The following is a 22214-nucleotide window of genomic DNA, read 5'->3' on the forward strand; positions in this document are numbered from 1 at the left end:
GGGCAAATACAGAAATGTTCCTCTGTTTTGATGCTTGAAAGGCATTCAACAGTCTTGAATGGCCTTTCTTTTTCTTTTTCTTTTGCTGAAAGTACTTACTAAACTGCAGTTCAGGCAATGGTTTCTGACTTTCATCAGTTATACTCCAGATTAAGAGCAAGCACCAGAGTTAATGCAATGGACTTGCCCTTGCTTGAACTGGCAAGGGGGATAAAGCAGAGATTAACTATGCCAAAGCCCACATGATACGTTTTAATGTAACATGAGAAGACCAAAGAGCATCACAAAAACTAACCTGTGATTGCCATATGCATGCTTTAAGTGCTTAAGGAACCACTCTCAAGAGAAATTTTGCTAGTTCAGGAAGCATAATTATATAAACCCCTTGCTAAATTAAAGAGGGATATTTGCTTGTGGAGGATCCTTAGTCTCGTTTGGCTGGGCCACATCTCTGTTATAAAGATGATGTTTTTACAGAAGATTATATATTTGTTTCAGAATTTACTGATTGAAAAGTAATCAGCTAAGGAAATAGAGAATGAGCACCATATCCCTCTTTTGAAGTCAAATGTGATTACACTGGATATTCTTGGCAATTATCGACTTGTATGTACGTTGAATTTGATAGCACTATGATAGGTAAAGGTAAAGGGGCCCCTGACCATTAGGTCCAGTCGTTACCAAAGCAGCGCTCATCTCGCTTTATTGGCCGAGGGAGCCGGTGTACAGCTTCCGGGTCATGTGGCCAGCATGACTAAGCCACATATACAGGCCAAACCTTACGCCAAAGAATAAACGGACATAAATCTGACATCAAGAATCACAAAACAGAGAAACCAGTAGGAAAACACTTCAATCTCCCAGGACATTCTATACAAGATCTCAAAGTAGCTGTTTTACTACAAAGGAATTTCAGAAATAGACTGGAAAGAGAAGCTGCTGAATTGCAACTCATTACCAAACTTAAAACCATGGAGAGACCTGGTTTGAACAAAGACATTGGATTCTTATCCCCTTATACATGACTAAGCCATTTCTCACCCTCTCACCCCTTGCCTTTTCCTGTAAGACCTATTACAGTCATTAAGAGTCGTCAACAGGCTCATCTCAGCTATCTGCCAATCTCACATTCCCACCACCCTTCTGAGTAATACCCCTCCCCACCTTCTCACTATATAGAAGGATCTGGCAAATTCTGTTTCAGTGTATCTGAAGAAGTGTGCATGCACACGAAAGCTCATACCAAGAACTAACTTACTTGGTCTTTAAGGTGCTACTGGAAGGATTTTTTTTATTTTGACTATGGCAGACCAACACGGCTACCTATCTGTAACTGGAAATTAACAGTTAGAGAAATGTCATGAAAATGGACAGACAGTTCATGAAAATGGACAGACAGTAAAAAATGGGTTTCCATTTTGTTAAGATCTGCTGGGAGCGTTCTCCTACTGTACAATCTTTAGCAAAGGCCCTTTCAGAGAGCTGTCTTGGTGGTGGCACCCCAGTTTGGAATTCTTTTCCCAATTATGACGTGGTTGCATTTTATTGTTCTTTATTTCAGCACCTAGCTGAAGACTAGGCTGTTTGTCCAGGCTTTTAGTGGAATTTCATGGCAGTATTGGTGTTTGGGTTGACTGGTTTACGTACCTGCCTTGTTTTTAGTACTTTCATATCTTCCCAGGCTCTTCCCCTTTATGAAAAATTTAGACCTCTACAGGGACAGGACTCTGGCTTGGATCTTTGCACTCCATTATCTCTCTGTCATTTCTTGCTGAGCACAGTGTGGGCATTGGTGGGCAGTTTTTATTTCATTCGTTCGTTCGTTCATTCATTTGTATACCACCCTTCGTCCATAGATATCAGGGTGGCTCATCACACAGAAATACTGTTTTGGTATGCTAGTCTATTGGGGACAATGATATTGCTTTCTCACTGTGGCCTGAATTAGGGGCTACAGTCTCTGGGGGTTCTCCCTCAGTTGGGAGTCTTGAATTCCAGTAGCCCCCAGTTTTTGTTTTTTTGGGGGTTCAGTTTCAGGGTTCAGATCTCGTACTTCTGCAGGTCTGTGGGTGGTCCCCACCTCCCTGTCAGAATCTAAGTCATTGCAGGTACTTCAGGTTCTGACAAAGAGTCTAGCTCAGAAGCCAGTTGATTAAGGTGTTGCAAACCTTTTCCTTAAAGCAGGCGTTGCATTTTATATATCAGGCCAAGGGAGCCAGCGTTTGTCCACAGACAACATTCTGGGTCATGTGGCCAGCACCCCATAGTCACCTGTGACTGGACTTAACCATCCAGGGGTCCTTTACCTTACTTTGCTGTAATGGGAATTGGGGTTGCTTGTGCGTAAACTGCAAACTGCTCCAAGCTAGCCGTGTAGCTAAAACTTTCCCCCGGTTGACAGCCCGTGAAACGCGACTGTCTTAGTCACTGGCAGAATCCGTCAGTGGGCGGGACCTAAATTTGCGCCAACATAGGAGTTGTTTGACTCCAAGTCTCCTCCTAGATTCCCTGCGTGGAAGCCTTCTGCGCAGCGTGGGCGTGCCAAGCGGAGGTCCTGTGCTCTCTCCGCTGATTTCACTGGAAGAGTCTCTGAGCCTCCCCTTTCTCCCTGGTGTCCCCTGGATTTCCTCCCCCCCCCCCCCCGTGGGAACCCTCTCTCTCTCCTTGCTAGTTCCTTCCCCTGCATCATGTGAGCGACTTTCCTCTCCTCTTCCCTCTGATGGCAGTTCCCTGACATTTACCTTTATATATCAGGAAATGTTGGAGGAAGGGGTGTGTGTGCTATTTCTTTCTTCTTCTTCTTCTAAAAAAGAAGCAATTTTCAAAATATTGGAACCATTGGAGCATTTGTCAAGTGTTTGGCATGGGTCTATAAAGCATTTTGGGTAAAAGCCACATTCCATTAAAATCAGTGGCAACATTCCCATTGACCAGTGTATGAAGTAGTCGAGAGTGTGTTGGACTTGGACCACGGTCTCCTTGGCTTCAGATGCTGTACAGATGCCATGAACTCTCTTGGTGGCCTTGAGAAGGTAGTTTCTCTCAGCCTCTGTTCGGGTCCTACCTCACACGGTTGCAGTGGGCAGACTTAAAAATCACTTTAGACACTGAAAAGTCAGGGATTCAGGACTGCTTACCACATAGATATTAGCATCCGAGAAACAGCAGGCTTTCTTCTCTGCAGACAGCATGTTTTCAGAATATCCACTTCTACTTTTTGTTTTCTGTTTTCCTAAGCCTAGTCTGCAACAGCCCATAAGTATGTAGAAATGCATTATAAAGGAATAACAAAGTTATGGAAGGAGGGGAAAGAAGGAAAAAGTGTGCCAGGGACATCAATCCACAAATTGCATAGCCTGAGACAGGGGATTAGTCACATGGGCTACCTGAGTTTTTGGTCTCGGGCCTCTCTTCCTGTATGGGAGGTAACAAGGGTGCAAAATCAGTCCTTGTAATTGACAAGCAGTATCAAGCTTCTGGTGGACGCAGGTGGCGCTGCGGGTTAAACCACAGAGCCTAGGACTTGCCGATCAGAAGGTCGGCGGTTTGAATCCCCGCAATGGGGTGAGCTCCCGTTGCTCGGTCCCTGTTCCTGCCAACCTAGCAGTTCGAAAGCACGTCAAAGTGCAAGTAGATAAATAGGTACTGCTCCGGCGGGAAGGTAAACGGCGTTTCCGTGCGCTGCTCTGGTTCGCCAGAAGCGGCTTAGTCATGCTGGCCACATGATCCGGAAGCTGTACGCTGGCTCCCTCGGCCAGTAAAGCGAGATGAGCGCCACAACCCCAGAGTTGGTCACGACTGGACCTGATGGTCAGGGGTCCCTTTACCTTTACCTATCAAGCTTCTGGATTGGCCAGGCTTGGTATAAATACTCATAACCTTGTCTTGTTCCATATCAGAAAACCAGTATCTTCTGCCTCATGGACTATAGACCTTCATCAATGTACCTCAGGGACACTTTATTTGGAGAACACACATGGGTCTACCTGCCCATGGTGCTTAGAGTATGGATAGCCAATGTGGGTGACAACTCCCATCAGCATGTCCAACTGTCATGGATGATGGAAGCTGAAGTCAGCATCAGCCCGAGTGCCCCAAATTGGCCACCCAGGCCTTAGAGAGTAATAGAGGAACACTGGAGGGGGTGGGACACAAACATTCATAGAATCATTCAGAGGAAAGAAATACTAAAAATGGCAGCAGGGCGGGGGGAGGTAAATGGAAAAGGGATCAATCAAATATCCAACATATACTAAGCCTAATGTAACATAACTTAATTGTCATGCTCTGAATTATCTTTTAAAAGGAAGAAAGAGTGAATTGGTATAATAATAATAATAATAATAATAATAATAATAATAATAATAATAATAATAATAATAATAATAATTTATTTATACCCCGCCCATCTGGCTGGGCTTCCCCAGCCACTCTGGGCGGCTTCCAACCAAACACTAAAATACAATAATCTATTAAACATTAAAAGCTTCCCTAAACAGGGCTGCCTTCAGATGTCTTCTAAACCAGGAGATACTAATTTCTGCTATAGGGAGAAGTGAAAGAGTGCAGGCAAATGCATATATGTTAGTGAATTGTTCTTATGTTGAATACAAAAGTATCATGAGTGTTTTTATAACACAAAATAAATTTACAAATGCACCATCTTAGCTGTTCTTTTAAATTTGCAGGAGAGCCAAGCCTGTGCTATGTATCTGATGGCGATGGCATTTGTGAGCCGTTTGAGAAAAGCAGCAGCATTGTGGATTGTGGTCTCTACACCCCCAAAGAGTACGTGGATCAGTGGGCATCAGAGGCGTATGCCTCCCACCAGGACCAGAAGGCATGCCCAGTTTCCCTGGTGACAGGAGAACCTCTTGTGAGGGTGAGGGGAATTTTTATTTCATATTCAAGCCCTTATGTTATTCCTGGAAGAAGAACATGTCCCAAACCTCTGTGATCTTCCCAAGTCTGCCAGCTATTGATTCTGCTCTGAACTGGGATGAACTGAACTTTACTGGCAACATCAGTGGATAAGTTCCAACCCCACATGCATACCTTTCAACTATAGATACTGAGGTCTATGGGGAGGCCTACCTTCAGCCATTCCTGAACTTCTACCTCTGTGTCTGTTCTTGGCAATCATGAAGATCTTCCCCGTTTCTCTCTTAGACGTGAGGGTAAGGCTTATAGAGCCAGTGGCAGAGCACACAATTTGCAGGCACCCCCAGTTAAAGGATCTCAAAATGCTGGCAATGAACTTTGTCCTGGGCAACCTGTGTCTTGCCATTATTGCTTCAGAGACCAGGTGGAGACTTGCATGCTTGAATACTCTGCCATAAAAAACAACAACATTCCTGCCACCCGGAAAACTAGATGTTAGGCTGCCAGGTTCTACTCTCATTTTCTTCCTGATAGGCTTATGTCCTCTGTGAAGGTTTTTGTATGGTGGAAGATTCAATGATGTGACCCCCCCCCTTTTTAGCAATCCAAAGTGGTATAGCCCAGGTGTGGGTTTACCATCTCAGTGAGGGCTGAGCCATAGAAAGCTACCACCAGGCTGATAGTACTGGGCTAAAGGAGCTGAAGTTTGATTGAATAAAATATGGCTTCGTATGCTCAAGTGGAAGGTCTCTGGACCCCAGTTAGTTGCAGCCATGGCTATCAGAAAATGAAAACATTCAAAGGGAATTCCGGGAAGCTGGATGTGGGCTAAGCAGGATTTCTCTTAGTAGGCTTTTTCCCCCCCCCCTTAATTTTTTTTTTATTCTTGCCATCTCACACGATGCATTGTTCCAAGAGACCATGTGGGGAAAGTGACAGCTACTACCAAAAATGGTGGTAAGAGAACTGAAACTACTGGAGAATTTTATGCCCTCACCCCTTTTCACTGCTGACAAACTTGGTGGTACAATTAAGGGACTGTTTTGTGCTGAGCTTCACTTGTGTGTTTCTGATTTCCCTGGTTCTAATGTGACTGAAATTTATTTTCCTTTCCCACCCCCCCCTCTCCCGGCTCTGAAAACCCCTCCTTTCCAGGTGTGCAAGCCTCATCCCCAGGACACACTGGAGCATCACCCCCATGCGGCTTGGTTCCCTTGTACCAGTCACGGTGCCCTTCAAGATGCGGACAGGGAGAAAATGCTCTTGGACGATAGAGTTTGGCTAAAAGTAAGTGCTTTGGGCACTCAGAGTATCAAGGGTACATAGAGAGGATGTGGCAGATAATATGTACAGTTTCCCAAAAGTAGGTGTCAGGGGTTCAGAAGCAGAGACGCAGAGAAGGGTGGAAACAGAGAGCGAGGGGGAGGAAGCCGAAGGGAGAATGAGTGATGATGACGACCCGAGATCTCCAAGCCTAAGCAGTGAGTCAGAGGACTCCCAAAAGGGAGCCCCAGTGAGCAGAGCAAGGGGGGGATCCGGGGGGACACCCCAGGAGGAAGGGAACAGAGGAGATTCAGAGAGCAGCAGCTGGAAGTCGGGACCCACGCTCATAACTGAGGGCGGCAGCAGCTGGAAGTCGGGACCCACGCTCAAGACTGAGAGCAGCAGGGAGGAAGGTAGCCAGGCATCGGGTTCCGGAGGCTGTCAGCAGGAGGGAGGGCACGAGTCAGGGGTGGTCACGCCCTCCTCAGAGAGCGAGGCAACGGTTAAGAGGAAAGTAGAGAGTTGGGCGCGCGCGCCAAGTTCAAATGCAGCGGAAGCTGGAGCAGTAAGCAGCCCGGAGAGTGAGCCAGGTCCTAAAGCCCGCCGCAAGGAGGCAGAAGGATCAGGGGGGTCAGCGTCAGAGGAGAGTAGAAGGGAGGAGGCCCAGGGGGGCAGAAGGACCCAGAGACGTAGGGAGAGGCGAAGGAGGTGGAGCAAGGCTAGGGTATTAAGCTGGTGTGCAAGAGGCGGGGACTCAGACGGGTCTTCGCCGACCTAGAGCAGAAGGTGTAGAGCTGCACGCTGCAGTTCGGAAATGAAACCTGTAACTCAATAAAGACTCTTTTAAAGTGGACGCTGTGTGGCGTGGTCCTATGTGAGCTGGGACCTGTAGCAGCTCTGACAGTAAGACCCGTCTCAGCAAAGCTTCAGAAACCTGAAACCTCGCAGCGGGAGCAGAAGCCGCTAGGGGAGGAAGAGGGGTGTCTGTAAGCGAGCTCACAAAGGTTAGCAAGATGACGGAAGAACAGAGGATCTCCGCGCTGCAAGAGGCAGTGACCCAGTTGTCCTCAGAGGTATTGGCTTCCAAGAAACGGGAGGAGGAGACTACAGCCGCCTACAGAGACCTACACGCCAGGTTTGAAATGCTTGTTAAGCAAGGGCAACCGGGACCCAGACCGGAGGGCGTGGGATTGGCACGGAGAGCAGGAGGGCTTGTGGCTCACTTCGATGGGACTTTGCAACAGTACCCTAATTTTAGAGCAGACGTAATGTGCGCACTGCAACTGCTGGCAAAAGACTTTAGAGATGAGGAAGAGAAGGTGGGGTTCATATTGTCCCATTTGCATGGGGATGCCAAAGCCTGGCTGCGCAATTTGTGGAGGGATAAAGATCCGGCGCTTCAGAATGCAGATGCCTTTATCAAAGCGATGGATGCGTGTTTTTTGTCTACTATTGATGTGGATCTTGCCAGACGGGAGATTCATGGACTAAAACAAGGGAGGGCGAGCGTCCGGCAGTATCACGCCCGATTTTTTGCGCTGGTCAGTGCTTTAGAATGGGATCGGGATTCGCCCCCTGTCAGAGACCTCTTCTGGGAGGGTCTAAGTTCAGCGGTTAAGGATGAAATTGCAAGGGGGGAGAGGCCCCGAAGCACGCAGGAGGTGGTCCAAAGGGCGCTGACTGTGGGGGTGAGGCTGGAAGAACGTCCATGGTGCAGAGATGAAGGACGTGGAGGGCGCGAAGCAGCGAGAAGTTTCTCTTTCGTTCCGAGGGAAGCAGCGCGTGCGCAATCCACACCTCCGCCAGGAGGGGGAGGGGAACCGATGGAGGTTGGAGGTGCAAGGGCTCAGTCAGCAGCCAGAGCCCTAGCACCGGCAGCAGTGAAAGCGAAGCCTCCTAGAGGGAACAGGAAGTGTTACATCTGCGAGGATCCAGGCCATTTGGCGAAGGAGTGTCCCCGGAGGCTCCACAAGCACACTGCAGCCTCAGCAATGGTGACTGCAGCAACGCAGCAAGGAGAACCACAGCAGGGAAACGACGATGTCTGGCTGGAGACGGAGGCACTGGGGCCCAGCCAGACGCATCTGTGAAGCAGTCCCCAGCAATCTTGCAACCCACGGATCCCCTCCCACCCAAACCAGTAGTGCAGCTCACAGCATCTCTCCAGCTACCCAACGGCGTCACTATCGAAGTGCCGCTTTCTGTGGATTCTGGAAGCAACGCAGACTTTATAGCGCAGAGCTTTGTGGAGCAGCACGCTATACAGCTATTGCCTGCCACTCTGCCCCTGCAAGTCGTCACAGTGGATGGCAGAGAGTTGCTAGGGGGGCAGGTGGTGAAGCAGACGCCACCGATGGTGATGCGCCTTGGCAACCACAGGGAAGTCATCAGTTTTAATGTCACCCAACTGTCGGACACGCCCATTGTGTTGGGCATGAGTTGGCTGGACAGGCACAGTCCGACACTGGCTTGGTACCAGAGACAACTGATCTTCGGCTCCTCTTATTGCGCAGAACACTGCATCCTGCCCCGACGGGAGGGAGAGGAGGAGGAATCACAACTGCAGTTGGGAACGTTGCAAGCGGTCCCCCACAAATACGCGAGCTTTTTGGAGGTCTTCTGCGAGAAGGAGGCGGACAAGCTACCCCCTCACCGGCCATATGACTGCAAGATTGACCTCCTACCGGGGGCGACGCTGCCGAAGGGGCGGCTATACTCCATGTCTGAAGATGAAATGCAGGAACTCAAACAGTTCATCGAGCATAATCTGGAGCGTGGCTTCATCAGAGAGTCCAAGGCAGTGGGGGGCAGTCCCGTTTTCTTCGTGAAAAAGAAAGACACGCCCCAAAAAAGACTAGTTGTGGACTACCGCCTTTTGAACCAGATGACCAAACCGTCTGATTACCCCATGCCCAGGATTGACGACCTCCTCGCGACGGTGCGCAAGGGACGCGTGTTCACCAAGTTGGACCTGCGAGGGGCGTACAATCTCATCCGCATGCGGGAGGGCGATGAGTGGAAGACGGCCATGTTCACACCGCTGGGCACCTACGAATACAGAGTTATGCCCTTTGGATTACAAAATGGCTCTCACTGTTTTCAAGCTTTTATGCATCACGTGTTGGAGGGACTCCTCTACAAGACATGCGTCTGCTTCCTGGATGACATCCTGATTTTCTCTGACTCGCAGCAAGCTCACGACCGAGACGTGAGGGAGGTGCTCAGCAGGTTGCAACAACATAGACTGTACGCCAAGCTGGAGAAGTGCCAGTTCGACACGACGGAGGTGGATTTCCTGGGATACAAGTTGTCGGACAAGGGGATAGCCATGGACAGCACCAAGGTTCGTGCGGTATTGGATTGGAAAAGCCCGCGCAACCGGAAGGAGGTCCAGCGGTTTGTCGGCTTCGCCAACTTCTATCGCAAGTTTATCAAGGGGTTCGCGATGCAGACGGCAGCAATTACGGACACGCTCAGCTCCAAAAAAAAGAAATTCATCTGGACGGAGCAGGCGGAACAGTCCTTTCAAGCGCTCAAGCATCTCTTCGCATCGGAGAAGCAACTGCTGCATATCGACCCCAGTAAACCGTTGAGGGTAGAGACAGACGCGTCAGACAGAGCCGTGGGAGCTGTCCTGCTGCAGCGAGACCCGCAGGGGGTGTGGCGGCCGGGAGCGTTCTACTCCAGAAAGCTCAGCAAGTCGGAGCAGAACTACACCATCTGGGACAGGGAGTTGCTGGCCATTCATGCAGCTTTCAAGGCGTGGAGGCACTTCCTAATCGGCGCCAAGCACACGGTGCAGGTCTGCACGGACCACAAGAATCTGGAGCACTGGCGCACGGCTCAGTTCCTGAACCAGAGGCAGATACGTTGGGCGGAGTTCTTTGCTGACTTCAATTTCCGAATAGAGTACGTCCCAGGCGACACCAACATCATGGCGGATGCACTGTCCCGAAAACCGCAATACCTAGAAGAGGTGACGCCAGCGGCGGCCATGCACATCTTCGCACCGACGGCGTGGGCGTGTGCCTCAGCTACAGTAGACCTGGATGCGGTGCGACGTGCATTGCGGGACGACTCATTCGCGCAAGACAAGATGGCGGAACTGCTCAGAGGCACGGCTACCACGGACGAGTTCCAGGTGCGGGACGGCTTGCTCCTACGCAAAGGGGCTGTCTATGTACCAGGAGACGACCTTCGCGCCAAGGTACTGCAACAGTTGCACGACGCACCCACGGCCGGTCACTTTGGCACAGAGAAAACGATGGAATTAGTCGCGAGAGACTTCTGGTGGCCCAGGCTGAGAGGAGAGGTCGCGGACTACGTCGCGAGGTGCGACACCTGCCAGAGGGCCAAGCCGGTACACAGACCACCGGCGGGACTGTTAGAACCGCTGCAAACACCGTTTGAACCGTGGGAGAGGGTGGCCCTGGACTTTGTGACGGATTTACCCAACTCGAGAGGCAAGACAGCTGTGCTAGTGGTGGTGGACTTGTTCACCAAGATGGCACATTTCATTCCGTGTGCGAAGGTGGCCACGGCGGAACAAACCGCCAAACTGTTCATAGATCACGTGTTCAAAGTGCATGGCCTGCCACGGTCTATCCTGTCCGACCGCGGACGCCAGTTCATCTCGTCTTTCTGGCAGAAGCTGATGGGTTTTCTAAATGTCAAGGTCAATCTGGCATCAGCAAGACACCCGCAGACCAACGGGCAAGCAGAGAGGGTCAATGCCATCATGCAGCAGTACCTGAGATGCTATGCCAATCAACAGCCTGCGACGTGGGTGGATTACCTGCCGCTAGCCGAGTTCGCTTACAACAACACGAAGCACGTGTCCACAGGAGTGACGCCGTTCTTTGCCAACAATGGGAGGAATCCCAGAACCTTCCCGGGACTGGAGAGAGTGGGGGAAGGAGAACCACAGACGGCGGACGCGTTCGCGTCAGAGCTGCAGGCGGTCCACGATCAACTCAGACGGCAGCTGGAGCTAGCTAAGCACGCCTACAAGGTGCAAGCTGACAAGCACAGGCGGGTTGGCGAAGTGATCCAAGTGGGAGACTGGGTCTGGTTGGCAGCCCACGCAGTGCCGACCAGGTCGCTTGCCAAGAAGAAGTTGGGGCACAAGCAGATCGGTCCGTACCAAGTCGAAGCGCAGATCAACCCGGTAGCCTTCCGACTGGCGCTGCCGGAGGGTTCCAGAATGCATCCGGTGTTCCACAGGTCGGTGCTCACTCCCTACAAGGCACCTCACAGGTTCCAGGAGCCAGGGACGGCGCCAAGTCCGCTCCGGGAACGGACGGAGACGCGGGAGGTGAAGCACCAGGACCACATCAACGAGGTCACGGAGATTTTGGACTCCAGATGGGGGGAAGAGGGAGTCGAATACCTCTTAGCCAGAGAGGGCACCCGGGCCAGCGCCAATAGCTGGGTACCAGACTACGCTTTGGAGGAACCCCTGCTCAAGGACGAGTTTCATGCCCTCTTCCCACACAAACCCATGCCAGCGAGCTTCTTCGACGACTGGTTGTTCACACCCACACTTTCTTCCAGCACGTTCCATGGATTCGACTCAGAAGGGGAACCCGCACGGAGCACCCGTTCCCCAGAAGGTTCACCGGCAGGTTCGGCATCAGGCAACTCGTATTGGTGGGACGATCGACCAGAGGAGCGATGGCGCAGGAAGTGGCTGGAGATGCCAGGTCGAGCGACCGACGCAGAGACTGACATGGACGTGTTCGGGGAGGACCTCGGGTTCGAGCACGGCGGTACAGAGATGGAAGAGCAACAAGTCAACGTCGACGACCGCGAGGGGGAAGACTCGGAGGTCTTCAGTTGGCGGCCACCCACGGGGAGCGACCTGTATCCAGCATTCCCTCCCATGATGATGGAGCGCCCAGCACCCACACCTGACAGCGGGGAGGGGGGAAGGGGGGGCTTCGAGGGGGGGATGGATGTCAGGGGTTCAGAAGCAGAGACGCAGAGAAGGGTGGAAACAGAGAGCGAGGGGGAGGAAGCCGAAGGGAGAATGAGTGATGATGACGACCCGAGATCTCCAAGCCTAAGCAGTGAGTCAGAGGACTCCCAAAAGGGAGCCCCAGTGAGCAGAGCAAGGGGGGGATCCGGGGGGACACCCCAGGAGGAAGGGAACAGAGGAGATTCAGAGAGCAGCAGCTGGAAGTCGGGACCCACGCTCATAACTGAGGGCGGCAGCAGCTGGAAGTCGGGACCCACGCTCAAGACTGAGAGCAGCAGGGAGGAAGGTAGCCAGGCATCGGGTTCCGGAGGCTGTCAGCAGGAGGGAGGGCACGAGTCAGGGGTGGTCACGCCCTCCTCAGAGAGCGAGGCAACGGTTAAGAGGAAAGTAGAGAGTTGGGCGCGCGCGCCAAGTTCAAATGCAGCGGAAGCTGGAGCAGTAAGCAGCCCGGAGAGTGAGCCAGGTCCTAAAGCCCGCCGCAAGGAGGCAGAAGGATCAGGGGGGTCAGCGTCAGAGGAGAGTAGAAGGGAGGAGGCCCAGGGGGGCAGAAGGACCCAGAGACGTAGGGAGAGGCGAAGGAGGTGGAGCAAGGCTAGGGTATTAAGCTGGTGTGCAAGAGGCGGGGACTCAGACGGGTCTTCGCCGACCTAGAGCAGAAGGTGTAGAGCTGCACGCTGCAGTTCGGAAATGAAACCTGTAACTCAATAAAGACTCTTTTAAAGTGGACGCTGTGTGGCGTGGTCCTATGTGAGCTGGGACCTGTAGCAGCTCTGACAGTAGGGATTTGCTGAACCCTCACAAGGTTTTATTCTAGTGCTCTGCACATTTTGCCAGTCTCACAGAAACTCAAAAATCCTACAGATGTTTGGTCTGAGCAGGACCTTCCAGATTTACTTGAGATTTTCCTTTCTGCAGCTCCCAGTTCCCAGAAGTGAATCTTGGAGGTTAGACTTAGTGCCTTCAGATCCCACTTTTCACACACTGGTATCAGGCCCTGTGGTGTTTGAAGCAAGAACCTCTCTCATGTGGCTTGCCATGTAGCTGAGGAAGCTTGAAATTTCCAGATAGCCCTAGGGGATTTTCCTGCTGGCTTGGCTAGAAGTTTGCCAAAGTTCTGACTGATGACCCATGTGGTAAACAAAGTTATCTCTAGGCACTCTTTCCCACAGTTATGTTCTCTGTGGCATGATGGACAGAACAGGGACAGTGGCTGGAACGCCAGTGGGGAAAGAACCAGGATGAGTCTGTCAAATTCATACTCGAGTCTGCTTTGGGGCCTAGTCTTGTATTGACAAAGAAAGCTTACTTCACCACTACAGTTGTGTCTGCACAAATGCCATGCAGTGAGAGCTCCAGGGATAAAACCACTCAAATCTGCTCCAACTTGGATGTAACTTTGGATAAAGTACAGGATGTTCTAGACCTGTTCTTTTTTCTCATATGAGTTTCAGTTGTTGCCGCGTGGTGTTGACATCCTGAAGCCTTGGCACACACCTATCTTTGCTAAATAACATCTAGCGTCTTCTCAGTAGCCCACCGACTGGGACCTTCTCTGCATAAACACAATCATGTCACAGTTATCCATTCTCTAGTAACATTCTGGTTATAAAATCCATTCAGAAACTTCAGCTGATTCAGAACATGGTAACCAGGTCATTCACTGGGCTTCACTGTGGTGAACATATTGTAACAGTCACAAAAGATCTTCTCGCTTCATGGTCAGGCACAATTTTTTGACCTATAAGAGTCTGAGATCAGGATCTTGGGAGGGCCAGCTTTTCCAGTAAGAACTTGCCCACGTGGTTAAGACAACCAGTGAAGCATCTGATTCCCCTACTGTAGAATGCCCTACCTAGACATGTTCTTCAGGTGCCTTCATTATTGACCTCACCAGGCACTGCTGTTTTCCCTTGGTTTCAGTTTTTATTGTTTTCTTTATTTCTTGGGAAGCCACCTTGTGGGCCTTTTTACATTTAGGCAGAAGGCACTGGGTGGGAAGGCAGTCTCCCCTCTCCCCTAGGCCACATGCAAGTGAGATTAGCTCTCCCTCTACACAAAGTGAGGAGCTCTAAAAAGTTTTGGAGATGGGAAGGTGCTGTCACCAGACACCCCAGTCTCTGCTGAGCAGTAGGAAGATTCCAGAGGTCTGGCACCCAAGCAGCATTTGTGTTCCCTTGGAATGAGGCATGGCAGAGACTGTAGTGTCCTTAAGAAATGTGGTTTATTTGCACGTATTTACACCTGAGTTTTATGGACTTCACAGTGCAGTACCCAAATATATGACCATGGGAAGCACATTTGGTACAGATAGGCAAGCTGTCTTTCTAGTCAGCTGTCAAATCTAATGGCCATTAATAAATCCAACCTTCTGTAAATGTGTCCAAACCATTAAAAAGAGTGATATCTGTTTATTTTTTCCTAATTTATTTAATACATTTGTGTACTGCTTTGCATGACAAGCCTTCCTAAAGCAATTTGCAACCACAGCATACAATAAAATAAACTTTTTAAAAAACCCTTACAAAGCAGCAAAACTATATCATAATGGTATTAAAAGCAAAAAAGCCAGCATTATAATTATGCCACCAAAATATTTAAAAATATTCAAATGAGGCCCCAATAGTCAAAGCTGCTGACTGTCAACACATCTTGCCTCTTTGCTTGTTTCTCTTTCCTTATGTCATGACCTGCCCACCCGCACCCCAATCTCTCCTGCTCGTCTCAGCAGAGAACGTGATGGAGCAGCTTCCCGGCATTCGCTCCTTGGGGGCAGTAACAAAGGAGAATGCTCCCTTTCTGCAGAACTTGCGGGAGGTTTGCGTTCCACTCTTCACTAGAGATTAAAGCACGTTCTAGTTTTATTACATTTCATGGTCGGTTCCCTTCATCCATGGATGTTTATATTAAAAACTCTCACTTTTGGCACTGCTTGCATACTTTATTATTTTCCATCCATAAATTTATGGCCAAGCAATAAAAATGTCTGTTTCTCCCCCTCGCCTCACCTCCCTTTATTTTATGTTAAAACACTTTATATCACCCTTCCGTCATATTAGATTTCAGGGTGCTGCAACATAAAACAAATGCAAACTGAAACAAGAAAACAGCAGATATGGATTAAATGGATTAAAACTTGTTCCGTTAACAGCAGAACCCTGCAGATATTTAACTGGAAGTACGTTCTGTTGAACTCAGCAGGGCTTGCAACTTAGTCTGTGTTGAAGCCAGTACAGTGGTGCCTCGCAAGACGAAAATAATCCGTTCTGTGATTCTCTTCGTCTAGCGGTTTTTTTCATCTTGCGAAGCAAGCCCATTGAAGGATTAGCTTTTAGAGGCTAATAGCGCTAAGCCGCTTATGCGGCTTAGCGCTATTAGCGCTATTAGTGGCTTATCTGCTGATCGGATCAGCTGATAAGCGGCTTAGCGGCTTAGAAAAGGGGGGGGAGGAAAAAAACACCAGCAGGAACTCGCAAGACATTGTCGTCTTGCGAAGCAAGCCCATAGGAGATTCGTTTTGCGAAGCACCTCCAAAACGGAAAACTCTTTCGTCTAGCGAGTTTTCCGTCTTGCGAGGCATTCGTCTTGCGGGGCACCACTGTAGAACATTCATTGGGCATGTGGATAGGACTGTGCTGTGAATCAGTAAAATCTATTTAAATGCCTAGGTAAATCTAAAAGAAAATGGCTTTGGGCTGTGATGCTGAATTTTGAGAAGTGCGGGAAGTAGATTCGGTAGAGAAGACAGAGGCGGGCTGCATTTAGACAACAGGCAGCCTCTCTCAACCCTGGGTTCCCAGATGTTATTGGACTACCACTTCCACCATCCCTGACTGCTTCTCCTGTTGGCTGTGGATGATGGGTGTGGTAGTTCAACAACATCTGGAAACCCAAGGTTGGGAAAGGCTGATTTACAGGATCAGGAATGTGCTTGCATTCTCCCTCTCCCTCTGACATAAACAGCATAATAATTAATTATTTCTTAATTTGACAAAACTATGGTTTGCTGTTGCATCTGAGGAAGATTAGAGTGCCGTGAACCTACTCATTTGAGCAACCTCTTATGGGATCTTGGCAGGTTCCGACTAGGGTTCATGGCTGGACCTTCACAAGGGTTCCTACTGAACCCTCACGAATGCTAGAGCTTGGATATAGTTGAGGTTCCGGAGACCCCCAAATTATTCAGAATGGTTGGTCATTGTGGCCTCGTAGGGAGGAAGTGTTCCGCAGATTTGTACCATTTTTCTCTGTTGGGACAGTAAGTTGAAACAAGTGAAGGCAGTAAGTGCCCTAAGGATGGAAGGGGTGAATCAGGCAGGACCTGGCAAGGCTCATGGAACAGAACTTCTCAAAGTTTCCATGTCTCTTCTTCTGACCTCTGTTTTGCAGTAAGTCAATAGATCATTTCCTGTTCTACCACTGGACTATTCCGCAGTGAATACAGAATTGTTACCATTGTGTAGCGAAGTATCAAATAACTGCTACCAGTTCTGTTGATGATGTTTATGCTTAAAATCTAATAAAGCAGTCGGATAAATTTATTAAGAGAATAGCTAAGTTACACTAACTGGTGTGAATGCCCTAGTTACCTTGTTTACTGAGAACCGGCAGAATTTATGGATTGGGGAATTTGTTGTTGAGCTAAACAACAACAACAGAAGCAACAACAACAACAACAATTGTGCATTTCTTTAAAAAAATGACCAAGAGATGGCAAGAAGAGCACGGGGGCTCAACCACCTGCATGAGATAAAATAGGGATTCAGTTCCCCCTGCCCAAAGGTGAAGGTGATTCTGTGGACACGAGGTCCATTTCCTTTCCTCTTTGGTTCAGAGATGGGGGTCTTGATAACCCTGAAGTGTTCACTGATACTGCTGCAGAGTTGAAATGGAAAAGATGGATTTTGGCAAACAGCTTTGTGAGCATCAGATGAAGACACTACAGCTTGTTGATGTTTAAAATTTAGGGGATTCTTAGAATGATCTGTGACCAGCTGGGCTTGTCCATTTACCAATACAGGAAGTGTTGCCCTGTAATAAGTATCAGTTGCCTGAAACGATGCATCGATTAAAATCTAATTGATTACATATCACTGTACTGTATGTGGTCCTTTATTAGTTGGGCTTTCTTGAGGAAGAGCGGGGGTTGCCATGTAGTAGCAGAGTATGTGCCAAGTTCCCCATGGAAGAGTACCAGCCCTGCTTAAGGGATCTTTCAGAAGACAACCCAGAGAGCAAATGAGCCAAGTGGAACAAAGAAGAACTTCAGGGTTGCTGGCCAGTGCCAACTGGGGTGAGGAATACAGTAGGGGAGGGTTTCTGCTTGTTTACCTATCTATGTAACGTACCTGTTTTTCCCCCTCACTCCATAATGCACTCCTCCTTTGCGGTATCCTGGAGCCCAGGTGTGCTTCAACAGACCCAGCATAGCTACTTCACTCTTTGTTTTCCTGGTGTCCGATGGCACTACCATGGATGACCAGCCTAAGTCTACTGTGACAGTTCAGCTGGGTGACATCAGTGGGCACAGCCACTTCCTTGGTGAGTGTGCAATCAGTGAGTTTGGTTTTTATCCAGGTTCTTGTATGTCACTAGGTTCTAACATTTATTTGCCGTTTTTACCATTTCCTTCTTGTAAAGAGCAAGGTTATTTTAGTGGACTTCAGACAGACAGGAGTGTTGTTTCTTTCCACCCTCCCCTCGCTCCCTGGGAGCTATAGGCGGTTTGGCAGCAGAATCATTGCTTATGATGTATACGTTAATTCTGTTTTTGCCTCTGTTAAATAGTTTTTAAAGTGTTTTTTATAAGACCTGCAAAACCTGTTTGACCAGAGACCCCACAATGGAGCTGGGAAGAAAGAAATATGTGTGTACAATTCAGTGGAAAGCAAAACCATGAGTCAGATGTGTCTGTTGCTGTGCTGGCTCCTTTCAGACCACCTGTGGTGGCTTGAACGTCTGGCTGCTTCCCACCGAGACCCCTCGCACATAAAGAACTAGCTTGCCTGGGAAGAGTTTAGCCTAGAACGCTTTTCTTGATAGCTTTGTAGAGTTATGGAGTTTTAAAAAATGTGTGTAGGGAGGGGAGCATTGAAACATTGGAGCCCTACCTGTAGTCTGAAACAGCATAGCCCTCACTGTGCCCCTGCCTGTATAAATTGCTTCATAGAGAAGAAGGGTTTTCACAAATGCGCTATATTACTTGCTACTTTGTTGACAGGGCATTGCATTCCTTCAGAACAGTGGTTTTCAGACTTCCTACTTGCCTTGGAACTCTTCCCACAGTTGCGTGTCGACTGAGGAAGCTGTGAAGCTCTGCTGCCCAAGCCCTGTTTCATAGCAGAAGATGCTGGTGTGTTTTCTAAAATCACATACTGGTTTCTTGTGGGGCGCTGGCATGGCCTTTGGGCCTTACTGTTGCCCATGTGTGACACAAAACATACTGAACTCCCTTGCAGCTACATGTTGTGGAGAAAGATTGGTACTGTGCTGGATTTCTTTACGGACCTCTCTGCATGCTGCTTCCTTCTCTTTCCTCCTCCTGTGCTTTTATCACTGTTCCCTTCACCATTGAATGAAGGGAAGGGGAAGGGGCAAGTGTTTGGCCACTGTGAGGCAGTGGAAGTTGGCCAAGGAGAATGGCAGGGTGTATGTGGCATCACTCTGAGCCCTTGGCTTGGCTGTGAGGTGTTTCCAGGTTTCACTTTTTTTTCCTGGGAAATAGAGACAAATCTCAATCCAGTCGGAGGAGAGACCCAGAGGGCTTATCTTCTCTAATTTAGAGGGACTTCACAGGGACCCAAAGTTACTTTGTTCCTTAATCACCTTTAGCAACGTACGAGCTGTCGTGCCAGCAGAATCCACTGGTCATCAACTTAAGTGACAACGTTTCCTTCCGCCAAATCACATCCGCCCTGCTCAACTTCTCCTCCCTCTCCGTGGGCATCTCTGCAGTGGCCTTGCGGACACGTTCGCCACCAGACCCTCCCAACCCGAGCAACTGCCTCCCAGAGCACGAGGGGCATGGCCGCCAGAGACTCAGGTAACTCTTCAGGATTTGGTATTGTCACGTCAAACCCCTGCAAAGAGACAGTTGCTTAAGGCTGTAATCCTGACGCTCCTTGCCTTGGATTGGCAAGAAGCAAGCCCCTCTGAATTCAGTAAGACTTTCTTCCAAGTAGACATGGTTAGGATTGCACTGTTAAGTCTGCTATTTTATTCCCTTGCTAAGAAAGTGGAGAATAACCACCAGGAGCTGCTTTGTCCTGTGGGCAAATCCAAGGTAAGTGTGTAAGAAGGGGCTGAGGGATTAAGTCAGAGGTGAGGGAGAAGTACTAAGAAGGCATAAGAGACAACAGCAGAGTGTTTTTTTAAGAGAGCAGAAGACTTTGGGGCAACTTGAGTTGATAAAGGTGTGGGGGGAACCACCAGGAGCATATTGGAATACAATAGAAGAAAAGCATGGTGCAATCAGGCCACCAAGAGCTTTAGAGTTCGTGCTGGTTACAGAAGACAACAGGAAAACTGCACCATATAACGATGAGGGAGGGAACTGCAGAAACCCCTCGGGTGGCACTTCCACAGGTGCCCCACCTGCCCCACCCCCTCTGCCAATGGCAGAGAAGCAGCGCTGCCATTGGTGCTATTTTTGGGCAAGATCACATCCATTTGGGGCAAGATCACATGGATTGTGGTTCAGCTGCAGGCTGCTCTGCGACTGGAGTAAAGAGGATTTATTTTCACTGCATGCAGTCTTGGTCAGTGCTTATTCCCCTTTACCCATTCATGGCTTCTTTGTACCACACAACCCTTTTTGTAAAGCTTGTTGCAGAGGAAGTCACTCTGGAATGGGGGATTAGAAGCCCATGCTCCCAAAGCAGAAGTGGGAACAGATGCTTGGAATGAAAAATAAATAGCCTTTGTGTCCCCTCTTCCCTGATACATGGGAAATTCCATGAAGCCCAACTAGGTTCAGTTTCACTCAGAGAACAGCGGGCGCTCATGGAGGGCTGCAGCTTGCACTTTAAAATTTGTATAAAAGAACTCACTTAGCTTGCAAAACAGAATTTGGAGACTCTTTGGTCATTATGTATTTCAGGCACATGCCAAAGATGCTGTAAGTAAACCAAAAATGTAAACAAGGGGAACTATAGAGCCACTTTGGGAGTGTCCAGTGCTTGGACATGCTCAGTGGGAGTTTAAAAGCTTTTTTTTTTTTAAAGTGAAGCTGTGGAGACCAGCACTTACTTGAAAGAAAACCTCTTTGTCACTGCCACAACATATATATGTCCCATATAAAAGAACCCCAGTGTTAATGGGGTATTCAAAATTCCAGACACATATAATCAGAGCAGGTATGGTAAAAGAAAGTGTGCAGTACATTTGTAGAATGCTCTCCTCAAGAAGGTTTGGCTGGCACCTTTAGGCAAAAACATTCCTCTTTAACCAGGCCTTTGACTGCTTGACATCCTCTGCCCTTTTGAAATGTATTGTGAAATAGGGGTTTGCTTTGTTTTTCTTTTTATTCTGTATTTTCTGTTTTTTATATTGTGATTTTATGTTGTGAAGCACCCTGAGATCAAGGGATGCGGGTGGCGCTGTGGGTTAAACCACAGAGCCTAGGGCTTGCCGATCAGAAGGTCAGCAGTTCGAATCCCTGCGACGGGGTGAGCTCCCGTTGCTCGGTCCCTGCTCCTGCCAACCTAGCAGTTCGAAAGCACGTCAAAGTGCAAGTAGATAAATAGGCACCGCTCTGGCGGGAAGGTAAACGGCATTTCCGTGCGCTGCTCTGGTTCACCAGAAGCGGCTTAGTCATGCTGGCCACATGAACTGGAAGCTGTACTCCGGCTCCCTCGGCCAATAAAGCGAGACGAGCACTGCAACCCTAGAGTCAGTCATGACTGGACCTAATGGTCAGGGGTCCCTTTACCTCTCTTTACCCTGAGATCTAGGTAAAGGTAAAGGACCCCTGGACGGTAAAGTCCAGTCAAAGGTAACTATGGGGTGCAGTGCTCATTTCACTTTTGAGGCCAAGGGAGCCGGTGTTTATCCACAGACAAACATCCAGGTCACATGGCCAGCATGACTGAACCACTTCTGGCGCAACGTGTCACCATGACAAGTGCCAGAGCGCACGGAAACGCCGTCTAGCTTCCCGCCACAGCAGTACCTATTTATCTACTCACACTGGTGTGCTTTCGAACTGCTAGGTTGGCAGGAGCAGGGACCGAGCTACGGGAGCTCACCCCGTCGTGGGGATTCAAACCACCGACTTTCCAATTGGCAAGCCCAAGAGGCTCAGTGGTTTAGACCACAGTACCACCTGTGCTTGAAGCCAAATGGCACAGGCAAAGGTACAGGGCACTGCAAGTGCCACTTTCTGGCAGCACCTTCAAACCCCACTTCCTTGGCCTTGAAATTAAACCATGTAGGCAAAGGCACAGGACTTTGCAAGCTCAGCTGATTAGCAGTGCCCTCAAACCCTGCTTTTGGCAGGGAGCCACATCCTTCTCCTGCCCCACACCTGGAGAGGAAGTCAGTGTAGTGCTAGGGCCATTGGTCTGTCAGCGCAAGCTTTTCCGGTTGCCAGATGCAATTCTCCCCTCTCTTGCTGAGCCTAAATGCATGGGTCCTGGTGGATACAAGCTGGGCATCTGAGCCATGGAACCAACAGTGACTCCCCTGAATACATCAGGGATTAGTCAGCGAGAGAAGGGGTTAGTTAAGAAGAAGTGTTTGGATTTGATATCCCGCTTTATCACTACCCGAAGGAGTCTCAAAGCAGCTAACAAGAGCCCAGAGTGGCTGGAGAAACTTAGCCAGATGGGCGGGGTATAAATAATAAATTATTATTATTATTATTAACAATCTCCTTTCCCTTCCTCCCCCACAACAAACACACTGTGAGGTGAGTGGGGCTGAGAGACTTCAGAGATGTGGGACTAGCCCAAGGTCACCCAGCAGCTGCATGTGGAGGAATGGGGAAGCGAACCCGGTTCCCCAGATTACGAGTCTACCGCTCTTAACCACTACACCACACTGGCTCCTTGTAAGTTAATACAAGACCTTGAACATGGCCCAGTAGCATATGAGCAGC

General features: G+C 49.2%; 1 protein-coding gene across 1 annotated transcript in view; it reads left to right on the plus strand.

The window, feature by feature from the left end:
* PAPPA2 (pappalysin 2) overlaps window positions 1–22214 on the plus strand; it is a 133673-nt gene that overhangs the window by 61985 nt on the left and 49474 nt on the right. The window contains exons 10-13 of the mRNA XM_082228999.1: window positions 4689–4882; window positions 6037–6168; window positions 17524–17659; window positions 18950–19160. Coding sequence (XP_082085125.1) covers window positions 4689–4882; window positions 6037–6168; window positions 17524–17659; window positions 18950–19160 — 673 coding nt within the window. The remainder of the gene's footprint in view (window positions 1–4688; window positions 4883–6036; window positions 6169–17523; window positions 17660–18949; window positions 19161–22214) is intronic.

This window comes from Podarcis vaucheri (genome assembly GCF_965113315.1).
Source record: "Podarcis vaucheri genome assembly, chromosome: 6".
Classification (NCBI taxonomy): domain Eukaryota; kingdom Metazoa; phylum Chordata; class Lepidosauria; order Squamata; family Lacertidae; genus Podarcis; species Podarcis vaucheri.